Source organism: Hylobates moloch, unplaced genomic scaffold (assembly GCF_009828535.3).
Source record: "Hylobates moloch isolate HMO894 unplaced genomic scaffold, HMol_V3 SCAFFOLD_8, whole genome shotgun sequence".
Taxonomy (NCBI): domain Eukaryota; kingdom Metazoa; phylum Chordata; class Mammalia; order Primates; family Hylobatidae; genus Hylobates; species Hylobates moloch.
The window spans coordinates 45,261,164-45,275,609 of NW_026652283.1; the positions used below are offsets into that span (position 1 = coordinate 45,261,164).

The 14,446-nt window shown below is 47.9% G+C and overlaps 1 protein-coding gene across 8 annotated transcripts in view; it reads right to left on the reverse strand.

Moving 5' to 3' along the window:
• Window positions 1–14,446, reverse strand: part of ERI3 (ERI1 exoribonuclease family member 3) — a 133,060-nt gene that overhangs the window by 81,571 nt on the left and 37,043 nt on the right. For all 8 annotated transcript variants that reach the window (XM_032160609.2, XM_058443386.1, XM_032160603.2 and 5 more), the window contains 2 exons: window positions 9,120–9,179; window positions 4,324–4,415 (listed from right to left, as the gene is read on the reverse strand). In XM_032160609.2, coding sequence (XP_032016500.1) covers window positions 4,324–4,415; window positions 9,120–9,179 — 152 coding nt within the window. The remainder of the gene's footprint in view (window positions 1–4,323; window positions 4,416–9,119; window positions 9,180–14,446) is intronic.

Genomic DNA, 14,446 nt, shown 5'->3' on the forward strand with positions numbered 1-14,446 from the left:
TCAGTTCCGCTTTGCTAAGCCCTATTTGGCAATATGTCTAAACACATGCAAACTTAATTAGTTCAGGAGGGGAGCCCAAGCGCTTGCAATGACAGATAAAAGTAATGGGAAATGAGACGAGTCAGGACTGGCAGGGAGTTCTTACTCAAGCCCCTTCCCCCAGCAGGCTGCTAATCAAAGGTGATGCAGCTCAGTGCTGGTACCAACTGGTACACCTGTGGGCAAGGGGCAACGGTGCGATGCCCGTTGAGAAAAAGATTGGAAGACATCAGCATACAGAGGACAGTTGAAGCTATGGCAAAGATGAGATCACTCTGGTAAGTGTGAATGTGTAGAATAAACAGAAAAGACAACCAGGATAGAGATCAAAGAAACACCACTATTTAAGAAACACCAACATGAAAAAAAGGAAGGAAACAAGTATTAATATCTACCCAAGTGACTGAGGAGGAGAAGCCAGAGAAACAGAAAACATAACAAAAGTACAGATAAAGATGATTTCAAGAAGTTTGAAGTAGTCAGCTGTTCAGCAATGCCAAGAGGACTCAGCCTGACCTGCAGCAAGCACGTCACTAGGCCACCCTTCCAGCCATCTTCCACATCCCCACAGGACGGTCACTACCCCACAGTGCTCGCCCAGGTGCGTGGTTCCATCATGGCACCTTTCACTCCAGGTAGCGGCAGTCTCTTCAGTGGTCTTGACCGCTTGACAGCGGCCTCGAAGAAACCTCAGTAGCCCCTGCTGAGTGCATGCTCCCCATCTCCAACAGTGATAGTGTAATCTGGGCAAGTATCTTTCCATCTCCAGACCTCCTAAAACCTGAAGTGAACTCCAGGTCCACACCTGCAGAGCACAGCCAGAATGTAGTATGCACACCCCAGCAAGAAGGCAGGGGAAAAAAAGGAAGTCAAATGCCTGCATTTATGTGTTCAACCTCTCTCCTCCCTCCAGGGGGAGGAAAACTTCCTGCTCCAAAACTGAGGCTGAGCCTAGGTGAGGGTCCTCTCACCAGACTCTGAGCAGGCCCCTGGCCCCTATTCCACCAGAGAACAGCATCTGATTCTCCTACCCTCTCTAAAGGGGCCTCTTCCCAGACTGCACTAAGGGCCAGGGCCTCCCTCAGGTTAGCTCTTTCCCTCCAGTCTTTCCCTCTTCTCAATCTTCCTTCTTCTCAGACTCACGGCCCACTGGGAAAGCCTCTAGTCTAGGTTCTCAGCCATGCTGTGCTATATGGCTGGTGAACCTGGATCTTCAAGCTACAGGCTAAAATCTAAGTTCCTCAAGTGGGTGCCTGTGCAGGTGTCCCTTCTCGGTCTACACCAGCACTAACCCCACCACCATACCAAAGATGGAGCCCTTTGAAAGAGGCACTTTCTACCTGGGCAAGCAGAGAAACAACACCAAACCCTATGGGAAGCTTCAAGAAACACCAGGCAAGGCAAAGAAAAAGTGGGTCAGGTAGGGAAAGCAAGCTGACCAAGAGCCAGACCCACAACAAGTGTTGTTTCTTGAAAAAATTGAGAGGGGAAATTAAATCCACACCACTAAATAAAAACTCGCCTTAGCAGCATCTGTGACTACACATCAAAGCCCACGTAAACTTGGAGAATCAACTCATCTGGCTTTGACAAAAGATGGACATAAAATGATTTGTCAGGATGGGAGCAGATTTCTTTTCTCCAGTGGGATTTATGCTGCCACTTCAGTTCCCATTTCTCAGTGCCCCACTTATCAGCCCGTTTCCAACAAAAGTGATGTGAAGCTGCTGAGGGGAGAAGGGGAGGAGGAGGTAAGGACAGCAATGAGAAGGAAACACGGCTTCCGGAAACTAGAGTGTGAAATGAAAATGTTTGCTGAATTCCTAAGACTTAGTTAAATCTGAAAATGGATGTCAAAATAAGAAGTAAGCCACAGACCAACAAGTTGTGAGTGTCAATTTAACACCACCCTTGTCAGGCTCATCTGCAGCCTTTACCGGGCGCATAAAAAAGTGATGGCTCTGACGAGAGCCATCTGACAAGCCTCTGCCGAGGTTCCAGGAACACCGATTAGCTGTGCGCTGTCACGCAGCACTACTTAGGTTTCCTCTCCGGCTGTTTTTATTTTGTTACACATTTAATTAAGAGCCTTCCCAGCAGTTATGCAGAGACCTGCTTATAAGAGGCAGCCACAGAGCTCCCTCCCCCAAGCCCTGCCACCTGCTTCCTTTCTGAAAACCCTTTTCTGAAGCTTCATCAGCCTTCCCAGTCCAAACCCAAACCAGTCCACAAAGTCTGCCCTACCCATCTCTTTTGGAAACTACACGGTCTTAGAATTCAATTCTGTCTAGCTACACGTCTTTAGCTCTCTGAGCCACAGGGGTTTTTGGTTTGTTTCATCTATAAAAGAAAGACAATACCACCACCCACCAGAGATGGTAGTCAGAAGGTGTGGATGTGGTAAGGTATGCGCTCATTAAAACTTGGCTTCCTTTCAATATATGGTTGGGTTCCACAACTCAATCTCTTTTCTTGATGATATCATTTTTCAGGAAGAGGCAGGGTAATCTCCTGGGTCACCAACACCTGTCCAGGGCCCACTGTGCTACAGAACAGGCCAGACCAAAAGAAGACAGCACCCTCTGAAATTCCCTCTCCATATCATGGGGAGACCAACTCCAAGCTTATAGTCTCCAACCTCATGCATGGGAAAGTTTTCATATACACATATACGTACACATCGTGCACAGTTAAAGTAGAAGATTCTGAAATGTGTGTGTTTGGAAGGTGAAGATGCCAAAGAGAGAACAACACTGGATGAAGGGAGTCCTGGTGAGGCTACCTGGAGGAAGTGGACCTCTGGACTGGGCCAAAGGGCCTTCCTCCTGGGCCATATGAACCCCAGAATTCTGGGTATCAGCCTGAAACTGGCCCCACCTTGAGTAGCTTCTCTTGGGCTACAGAGATCCACGTTAAGTCCCTTCCTTGCTTTAAGTACTCAAAGCTGCCCGGGACGCCATTAACAAGAACAAGAGTCTTCTTCTTCCACTCCTCCTCCATGGACTCCTCCTCTGATTCATATCTGCTTCTAGTCCCAGCCTGTATAATTTCCCTGACAAAGAGATGTCATATGGGAATATAGAGACCCTCTGGAGTAAACCAAGAGGGGTGCAGTCAGTTTGTGTACACACCTGATGGGTGTGGGAGATGAGGTCTCTGTGTGCTCATGTGATTTGGGCCTTTTCTTCCTCCTGTCTCACCTAGAAAGTTGGGGTCCAATAGCAGGCTTGACACCCACCTGGGTACATAACTTCACGTCAATGCCCAGCATCCACAAGGCTTACAAAGGGCCTTGGTGAGGAGATGACACCTGATGTGGTAGAAAATGTTACTGCAGAGCTACTACACCACACCCCTCACCAACATCCCACTTTATGCTCAAAAGTTCAAACACACACACACAGACACACACACGGAATACTTGCTGCTACCTTCAGTCACAATGAACACAGAGGTAACTGATTCTATGACTCCTCAGCAAACAGTGCCCCCACCACCTCCATCCCACTTCAGTTCCCTGGGGGGCCATCTGAATCCCTCATGGAGTTCATGAGGGCAGACAAGATGCACAAGTGTCAACCCAGCAAAGGAACCGGTTTTGTCTTCCATAACCGGGACAGGATCAGGAGACAAAGGTAAAAAAGCAGTGGGGACAAAGGAGGAAAGAGGAGGCTGGTGATGTGGGCAGCTTCCCAGAGCAGCTCTCTCTCATCCCACCACTGGGCTCCCAGTTGGATCACCAGGGTCTTGCAGGCCAGATAAAGGGGCAGCATAGTATAATAGTTAAGAGCAAGGACCTGAGTTTGAATCCTGGCTCTGTGTGTCCTTTGGTAAATTACTTAACCTTTCTGTACCTTTACTTCCTCAACTATAAAATAGGAAGAATAATAATGCCTACTTTATATGGTTGACAAATAAGTTACTGTATTTCATTACATAGTAAACATGGTATTTGGCTTAAAATCTTTTTTTCCAAGACACTCTTTTAAATCCTCCCTTCCAGGGCAATAACACACAGCCCCAGCAATCGGAAGGGCTGTCATGAGCAGTGAGACCTGGCAAAGGCAGGAAGGCCCCAACCATCCAGGCAGGCCCTTGACTTGCCCACACCCTGCTCCAGAGAGGCAGAAGGCAGGGCTCCCAACCCTCTTCTATCCCTGATAGCCTCAAAGACCTGAAGAATCCCTGACCCAGCTGCCTTGTAGACATTTAAGCCTCCAAAAGGCAAGACCTGGTCCCACAGATTCCAAGCCCTGCCAGCAAAGTAGCCCTTTTCATACTCACATGACTTTTAAGTCCCAGTCTCCACAGGTGACAAAAATTGACTTGACGTTTGGGTCTAAGAGGCCTTCCTTCGCCATCCACTCATCGACCCTCTGAAAAGTACACAAGAACAAATGAGATTTTTCTTTTTTTTTTCCCTGAGCCTGTGAAGAGCCACAACAGCAAAACACAGATAAGCTGCTTGTAATCAGAGCAGGAGAAAATTGTAATCTTATCCAGCCATGGCCCCACCGTCGGCTCTCAGGCTTGGCTCAGAACCACAGAGGCATTTGGAAGACAAACCCTTAAGAAGATCCTGCAACCCGAGTGTGTAGCCGGAGAGAGCCCCTGCGCTCGCCTATTGCCTGGCAGCCTGCTCCAGATCCCAGCAGATCAGTCCGAATACCTTGCTCTGACTTGGCTGTTCCTCTCATTGGTCCCCTGGCCCAGCACAGACAGGCTGTTGTCCTGGGGCATGAGAACAGGGTAGTAGGAGGCCACAAACAGGGGCTCCAACCCACAGCTTCACTCGTTCATTTATTTGTTTTACTCTTCTACCAAATGTTTATTAACCAAACTTACAAATTTGGTTATTCACCAAATGAAGGTGATGAACATTTTCACCTTAAGAGGCCCCTTTACTGGACCGGAGCCTCATCCTGACACCTGGGACAGTGCTGCCTGCTCCAGCTGCTAAAAGTTCAAAACTGGCCCCCAACTTCGTATTTCTCCTCTTCATGGTTGAGGATTCAAATTCAGCAGAATATTTTGAAGGCTGAGCTCAATTTCTACACAGGGAGAAAAACTGCTCCTAAACACTCTAAATCTTTCTTTCCCTTCATCCCTTTGTTCAGTTTATCTGTGCTCACACTGGAAATTCAAATACTAAAATCAGTATACAACAAGAGAAATATCATAAACAATTCAAGACTGGGTGTGGTGGCTCAGGCCTGTAATCCCAGCACTTTAGGAGGCAGATGCAGGTGGATCGCCTGAGGCCGGGAATTTGAGACCAGCCTGGTTAACATGGCAAAACCCTATCTGTACTAAAAATACAAAAATTAGCTGGGTGTGGTGGTGCACGCCTGTAATCCCAGCTACTTGGGAGGCTGAGGCAGAAGAATTGCCTGGGCCTGGGAGGTGGAGGTTGCAGTGAGCTGAGATCACACCACTGCACTCCAGCCTGGGTGACAGAGCGAGACTCTGTAAAAAATAAATACATAATAAATAAAAAGAATTCATGAAGCATTGCCTATTTTTCAGAAGACCCCAGGCATGGAGAGGGAGTCACACCACTGCTTCTACCCATGCAAGAGATGTCACCCAGGCTGGAGTGCAGTGGCGTGATCTCGGCTCACTGCAAGCTCCGCCTCCCGGGTTCACGCCATTCTCCTGCCTCAGCCTCCCGAGTAGCTGGGACTACAGGCGCCCGCCACCATGCCTGGCTAATTTTTGTATTTTTAGTAGAGACGGTGTTTCATTGTGTTAGCCAGGATAGTCTCGATCTCCTGACCTCGTGATCCGCCTGCCTCAGCCTCCCAGAAGTGCTGGGATTACAGGCGTGAGCCACCGCACCCGGCCAAGAGATTATTTTTTAAGGCTATCTCACGTAGTCATTAAAAATGCAGGATTGCAAGTCAGACACATCTGGATTCCAACCCTTCAACCCTCGGCTATTCCATATCCTGGCTGTGTCACTGATGGGGAGTCATTTAAAAGTCATGTAACCTCTCTGAACCTCAGTTTCCTTCATCTATAAAACCTTACACAGAGTTGTTCTGAGAATTAAATGTGATAATGTTTTAAGTGCCTACCACAAAACAGGTAGTAGGCTGAGAACGGGAGAAAGGCAGATCATCATACCAGCACTGGAGACGTGACCACAGGGCTACAGGACCAAGAAGAGGAAGTGGCTAGCCCTACCTTTCACAGGGAAAGGAGTCAGAAAAGGCTTCACAAAGAAGATAATTGAACTAGGAGCCTGACATGGTGGAACATAGTAGAGAATACTACAGGTAGAGGCAAAGGTACATGTGCAATAATTTTGTATTTGAAGCAAGTATCTGTTTAATGTCTGCCTTCCCTGCCAATATAAGTACCACGAAGGCAGGAACTCTGTCTTACTGCCTTAATCTCTCATTCAGCACAGGATCTACTCAATAGATATTTGCTGACTGACAGAAAACATGAGTAGGTAAAAGTTTAGGGTGACTGAAGTCCACAGTATACAGAAAGAAAGGACAGAGGCTGGAGGACTAGGTTAGGCCAGACTGTGAAGGGCCTCGTGTGCTCAGCAGGAAATAGCCCATGGGTATCTTTAAGTATCTTAAGTAAGATTACTTCTAGCAGGTATAGGCTGGCTCCCTGGATACCTCTGAGATGCTAGAGGCCTGGCCCATGCTAAAGTCATCCTTGACTAAGGCCAAGGATCCTACCTAGTTCCGTGGCTATAGCAGCCCTACCAACCAGAATGTCAGAGCTGCTCCCCGGTACCAGACGATGCAGACCATGTGGTCTCCAAACCCTCTTTACAGTCTGTACACCAGACAATCCTCCTCAGCCAATGAATCTTCCCAAAAGATAAATTCTGGATCTTCCACTGCTAAATGGTCTGTCTCCTCTGGCCCAACTCCTTGCATGTATGTGCATGCGTGCGCACGTGCACACACACACACGTACATGAATCCTTTCCCCAGGGTCACCTAAGAAAAGAGGTAAGGTGAAACTAGGGCTCCCTAAATCAGCATAACCTCTCCTAAGCTCACTGTTTTATATCCCCAAGTTAAGTGCCCCATATACTAGAGGGGCTCCCCAGTGCCCCAACTCCTGCACAGTGAAAGAGAGAGCAAGACACAACAGGAGGCCACACTCAGCAAAACTGGGCCCTTATCACAGGAAGCACTCAACACTCACTGGGGTCCCTGGAAGCTTAGGACCCAGGCCATTCGCTTGCACGGCAGCTATTCAGTGAGCACTTTTTACCATGAGTCAGGTAAACATCTAGCTGGCTGCCTGCTAAGGGCCTTGGTTCGGACAAGAAATGAGCTCTTTATCTCCATAACCAACTCAGGACTAATGAGATGAGGCAGAGCCCGGTCTGGGTCTCCTAGTCCTGCCAGAAACTCTCTATTCAGGCTGATAACTAGGAATTTTCCCTCCTTACCCACAAAGTATGTAGAAGTAGCGGAAAGTAGCTTCCTGGGTGAGACTCAGAATTCTTTGAGCACCCTGCTCCAGGGCTGGCCTAGGGTTAGCAGGGGGTTGCCTCCTCAAGACCACATCTTCTCCTCGACTGGGGCCACTGAGAAAAAAAACCCATAACCTCAACAGTCCTGGTTTGCTGCTGGCCCAGAGCAAGTATCTTCCTCCAGGATCCCAGCTACAGATGTTCCAGGAAAAAGGTGCTTGTCTTCTGGCATCCCTCAGGAGCCAGGCCCTGGCTGGGGATGGCGGCTGGGACAGAGGAAAGAATGAGTTCCCTCTGTCTCAAGTCTGGTTTAACAGGGAGCAGTCCATGCTAAGGAGCTCCCTTGGTCATAGGAATGAATCTCTTCAAAAAAAGATGGTCAATATGGCTGGGAAGCATCTCAGAGCTCATCTTATCTTCTCCCAATCTACTGCAGGTGCCCAAACTCTGACCCCCAACCAGACTGGTCACAGCCTGGGTTCCCACACTCCCAGGGACAGGAAATACACTCTGCCACTGAGGTGAGCCTAAACTTGCCTCTCTGACCCTGGCTCCATCCTTGGGGGCCCCACGAAATTCAATCTGCATCTCTCTCCTCCATGGGACAGGATCTCTCGGCTAAAAAAAGGTATCTTGCCCTGCTCCCTGCCACTACGCTACTTCCTCTAGGCTGCACACCTCCAGTGCAGATGTGCCCTGCTATTCCTGCAGATATTCTACTTTCTCCTATGCTTTGATAAGGTCTGAGCTTTGGCTTTATTGGTCTTAAAAAATAAATAAAGCACCTAATGAGATCCACAGGCTTTTCCTCTTCTCCCCTCCCCCTATAGAGAAAGACATGGGAGGGAGACCTTCTCCCCCTGTGAAAACCTCCAGGCCAGAGGAGGGTGGGAGACAAGCTAAGACCAAACACTGCCCTTCCTTATTCTCTCGGGCTACAGCGCAAGAAACAGCATCTTAACCTTTTCTAGCTCCCCGAGGAGAACATCCTAGAAGTGTGGTCTCTGCCAAGGGTTTTAAAGTCTTTAATTTGATTTCCCTCACATAGGCAATTGTTGTAATTATTCTGATTAGGAATCATTACCCAGTGCAGCCTCTGCACCCGACAGGCACAATGCATCCAGCGGCAAGCTGCAGTGGGGCAGGCGGGCCCAGCCACAGCTCCTGGAGGAGCTCTCAGCAAACAAAAGTCATCGATGGGGAGTTCTGGGTGAGTTAATGAAGTGCTCACATGCCACAAGAAGCCAACGCTAAAGCTAAACAAAAACACCTCCAGTCCCCGGGGCTAGTCCCACAGTAGCAAGCTCAGCTCCCCTACTCCCCAGCCCACCCAGCATAGGCTACCCCAGAGCCAGCCAGCACAGGGCCATAGGCCAGGAAGGGGTGGGGGCCCCTCTGCCCAACTCCTGGCAGCACTGGGACATCTTGTCAGAAACCCTGACGGGAACAGCTGGAGATGACAGATCAATGGTTCAATACTCTCAACAGCATGTCACTGATGTGACAGCAAATGTTATTCTAATCAAGCCATAATCATAGTCAAATTACACGGCTACATTCTCAGGAGGGGAGGGAGAGAAAGGCAGCAGGAAGGGGTCAGAGGTCAGGAATTAAAGGTCACTCAACCTACCTCCAGCACTTGCTGCAGGCTTGGCTGACCATCCACCATGGCTTGAATAATCCCGGTGAGCTGAAAGGAAAGAAAAATAGCTGATGGGTAGAAAACCAGGGTGAAGGGACTCAAGGCTGAACAGGACCCTTTCGTTTCTGTTTTTCTCCTTCTGCTGTAAAGGGCTCTGATCTGGCACTGCTTTAGGTTCAGAGCCCAACTAGAAGACTTGGGAATAAAGTCCCACGACCCAGGACACAATGTGTGCTTCTCCCATAAAATCCTGCCCTGAGATGGGTGTACACATACACATGCTGACCACAAGGCGTGTTCTCACATCTGTTTCCACAAGGCGTGTTCTCACACCTGTTTTAGCTTTCAGTTTGCAAACAAATTGATGTTACATGTCTTTTGTATTCAATAGGCTCAATAACTTCTCACAATTACAGTCTCAAGTAAATTCAGCTCCTAGCTTCACGGAAGTTCCTGTAAAACTTGGGGAGTGCTCATACAGGACAGGCACACTTGGCTTCAAGTCCACCCCTTCTCTGAGCCTCAATATCCAGCACCGCCCCCTCCCACACTCTCCCTAACACCTTCCCTAACATCCATGAAGTCCCACAGGCTCCTATCCTTCACCCTGCATACGTGCGCCATCAATATGAACTAGCCAAGCAAGAGACAGAGTCATCTTTAACCAATGGGGAAACTAAGACAAAAAGGCCTAATGTTCAGACTATGACCTAGAGAATTTCTGACTCGGGCCTATGCTCCACCTAGGTCAGGCCTGGGTTCAAACAAGCTTGTTGTTTTGTTTTGGTTTGGTTTGGTTTGGTTTAAAGTAAAAATATCCCTCAGGCATAGACTGGCGGTAGATTGCCTACAAGGATCTGAGGGCATGAGGCCCCCATGTCCTGGACACCAACTGGAAATCACCACCCCCAGCATGTCCCTGGCTACTTCCAGAAAGAGCAGTATCTCAGACTTGCTTGGAAACTTCTTTTTTTTAAAGTGTGTTGGGGGGGGAGATTAAACTCCAATTAAACTATAATTATACTTAATGAATACCAAATACCCAACTCACAGAAATTGCTGGCTCTAAGAGGTAAGGTTATTTTCTCATGGTGACTTACATGGAATGGTAATATACACCTTTTAGGGAGAAATTTTCATTTTAAAAACGCTGAGCTCCTCTAGGTGGGTTTCTGTAGTTCATCAAGTCATTATTAGGTGGTATTTTAAGGAAGTGTAAGGACACAGCCACTCTATTTTATATTCCAGAAACCGTTTTTATATTAATCTGTATTTTAATTGGGTAACAGCTGCTGCCTACAGACTTCCCATGGTCTAAAAGGAAAATAAATTAGAAAGATTAACTACACCGTTGTTTCGCAAAGCTTTAACCCACAGCATGCCCACCCGGCTGGCACCTCCACACCCTTTCCTTGCTTGGAAGACCAAAGAACTGCCCAGTAGAGGGAGGGCCTGAGTCAAAGAGAAGAAAAGACAGTCCGCTAAGGGCTGGGGGCTGGGAATGGGGAAGTGCCCTGGGTCAGCAACTTCAATAATCTTGGAGTACAAAGGACTCCTCCTTTTATTTAGTCAACAACTATTCATAGAAAGCCTACTACGGGCTGGGCCGCATTACTGGAACTAGAGATCCGGCAGTGAAGAAAAATGTAAAAACTCTGCCCTCATGGAATACGTGTTCTCAGCAGCCCCCTCCTACACCCAGCCCCAACTAGTACCCAGAGCCTCTACAACTTCCAGAGCCACAAACTGAGTAGGCAGTTGTCCTGTTTTGCCTCAGGCATGAAGGGGCCAAAGAGAGTCAGGAGGAGGCTTATTACCAACCCCAGATTAGTGACAGACACCCACAGGCCCACCGCTGCCCGTTCTGGTCCAGCTTCTCTCCTGTTAAGCCTAGGGCTTAGACACATCTTCAGGCCTGGCTGGAGCTGAGGCTCAAGATCAGGACAATCCTGGAAAAGGCAGACCACAGCCACTCTCACTTCTTACAAAGCTCCAGGGTCCAAATGTTAGTCTTGTGTCTGGTCTGAGTTTCAGGGGGCAAGGTTAGGTCCACTCCTTCTCTTGGCTCCCACCAAGGGTCTCTCAAATGAGCTGAATGCCAAGGGCATCAAGAAAGTCTCACTCACACAGGAAAGCAATGCACCCTTGCCAAGAGCCCTCCCTCCCTGGAGATAAGGCTTAGGTCAGCACCTGTGTGTACCCCACAAGCCCCTGCCCTGGGCCCCAGGAAAATCACTGATGTGGGGCAAGAAAATCACTACACCAAAATGGAAAACCAGGGTGCTGCTCCAGTGTTCTGCTGCAGGATGCCTCACTGCAGACTAAACCCAACTCTCCCACCTGGAGCTGGGGAAATGGAGCTCCAACATCCTGGGGCTTTCACAAACTCCACTCCAGTGCTCAGTGATCCTAGAATCATCAGCCTGGGAAGAGCCTAGTGAGGTCAGCTCCTTCTCTCACCATGCTTCCCAGACAACAGCCATTTTCATTTGTGGCCCAGGAAAGCATGGCTCACAGCTGAGCTCCTCAAGGATTTGCATTTAGCCCCCAGAGACACAGGGGCTTGAGCAGTTGGCTCAGCTAGACAAAGCCTTCTCAGGGAAGGCCTCAGGCTCCTGTATTAATCCCTCCAAGGATGGACCACCCCTTATCAGCTCTGCCAAGGCACTGGACAAAGAAGGGATGAAATTAAAGTTAGTTCTGGGCTGGGCATGATGGCTCGGCCTGCAATCCCAGCCCTTTGGGAGGCTAAGGCAGGAGTACTGCTTGAGCCCAAGAATTTGAGACCAGCCTAGGCAACATAGGGAGACCCCATCTTTTTTTTTTTTTTTTTTAAAGTAAAAATTAGTTCCTCTACCTGATACTAATGACCTATGAGACACCTGTAAGGCTTATACAGGATGCTATGAGGGAACGAGACAATTTTATCAAATTAATACTGGGAAGTTCTATCTTAGGCCTAACTTAAATCCTTTATGTTACAATTTAAGCCCAGTCCCACTTGGGTTAATACATGTTTGTAAAAAGCTTTCACTCCTCACAACGAAAGGTACTAGAGCAAAGCCAAGTATTATTAAGCTGAGAACCAGGGCTCACAGGCTAAACAGAGCTCAGAGACCTTAGCCACTTAAAGCAGGAGAGGTGAGAGGAAGAATTAATGTGTGCTCTGTGGCTCCTTTCAATGAGGGATTACAGATTAACTCCCACTTCTCCAGACTGAGAAACCACAAGGCAAGGGGCTTTTGACCCTGACTGATAACATGGCTGGTTACTGAGATCCCCTACCCTCACAAGGGCTTTGTCCAGGAATGAGCTGGCTTCATCATAAACACTAGCAACTGCAGGAAGCAGCCCAGGAAACTCAGTGCCAATAGCACGTCAGCATCCAGCGCTTTCTCCTTTCACAGTTTATCTCCAACACAATCGTATTCTGACACCAAGACAGTTTGTTGATTACATAAGCACTTGTCTCTGGTGTGCAATCTGATAATCGGACCCACTCTTCTCTTCAGACAAAGAGACCAATAAATCTCACCCTTTATAAGTACAGGTGCAAGACAAAGCCCTTTACTGGCATTTAGCAAAATGAGTATTTCTCTAGTTTTTTTTTTTTTTTTCATGATAACAACAACAAAAAGAAGACATGGTTAGGGACTGTGCAGCAGCTCAGCTGCTAGAGACAGAGACTTGATGAACTGGAGCAGATTCTAGAGGTCACAGGGAAAGGGCTCAGGAAGGAATGAAACACATCCCATCCTATCTCTGTCAGAACCATGTCTCCAGACCAACTCTCAACTGAAACCAAGAAGGGACCTCAAGAAGGGTACTAACACATTCCTAATATGAAGCAGTAAGAGTCTCTCTGTGTGTGCTAGAGACTCGTTCAAAGTGGAATCCTTCTTTCTACTGTCCAGCACTGAGCCTGCTTCTCTCCCCAAGCATGTGCCTATGTGTGTGCACGTGTCATATGCATGTTTGCGCTTGCGCGCGCGCACACACACACACACACACACACTGGGGTTAAGAACTTCTTGTGCACAAGAGAGAAAATCCTGCCAAAGGAACTACTTAAGTATAATCTGGAGGTTTGGGACTGTTCCTCACACTTACTAATGAGAGATTTTCTCTGGTTGGAATGACTTCCATCCCTACCCGCAAAAGGCACCGACTGCCAGGTTGGATGAGGTGTCAGAATGATAGCCCCCATCCTGTGTCTATGCCTCTCGGAGATACAATTCCATCTGGTACGGAGACAGGGCAAAATTTATATGATCTGAGGTTTTCCAAACAAGACTTTACTTACTTACTCAAAATAACAAGTCAGCAGTACAGTTGTTTTTGGGAGAGACAGAAAATAACTCCTTGACAATATTCATTCATTTAAGGGACATGTATCAAGTGTTTACTTGGTAGCAGACCCTAATGATGGGATGGAGATGGATCAGGTCTAGTTTCTTCCCTCAAAGAAATTATAGCCTAGTGAAGAGACAGATAAATAATTATAGTATAAAGTATCTGATCAGTTCTATGTTGGAATAAGCACAACTCAATCTGGGGATCAGGGAAGGTGACCCTAAGCAGAGTCCTGGAGGTCAAGCAAGAGTTGGCGGGGACAGTGGGAACTCTGTGCAGGCAGGAGGACCATCATGTGAAAAGACAGACTGTAAGAGGGCAACCTCTGGGTGAGGGGAGCTAGGTGGGAGACGAAGCAGAGAGATATGAGGCTGGCCAAAAAAGGATGGACAAGATCATGGCGAGTTTTGAGCTCTGGAAACCTGAGACAAAATGGCAGACCCAGTGCCTACAGAAAAACCACATGTTCACTTTTAGAACAGCCTTCATAATAAAATCCCAACTACCACTCCTACTCCCTTCCAAATTATGTATGTGCATCCTTGGGTGAAGCTTTCTAGAAAGAAGAAACTGTTCATCATCGCCTCACAATCCCTCCTCCCATCCCCACAAAAAGTAGCAGCAGCAGCCTTACTCTAAAAAAAGTCCCTCTTCTTCTGACACGCTCAAGCATCCACTCCTGCCCGGGGTCCAGCTCCAGCAGAATACTGTTCCATTCCTAAACAGGTAGCAAACTTACCAAAATTTGGGCCTGCCTGTCTATGTAAGGACAAGAGGACATTAGCCTTTCAAGGCCAGTGGAGGGCTCAGGTAACTGGCTGGCTTAAAGGAAGTCTTTCCTTCCCTTCGCATAAGCAAGGGGATTTTCATCATCATTAAAATGGTGATTTTTCAAAAAGGGCAGAAAAGTCAGATTAGCGCCCCCTGGTGGTACAGGTAAATCCCAGGGGAAAGAGGAAAAC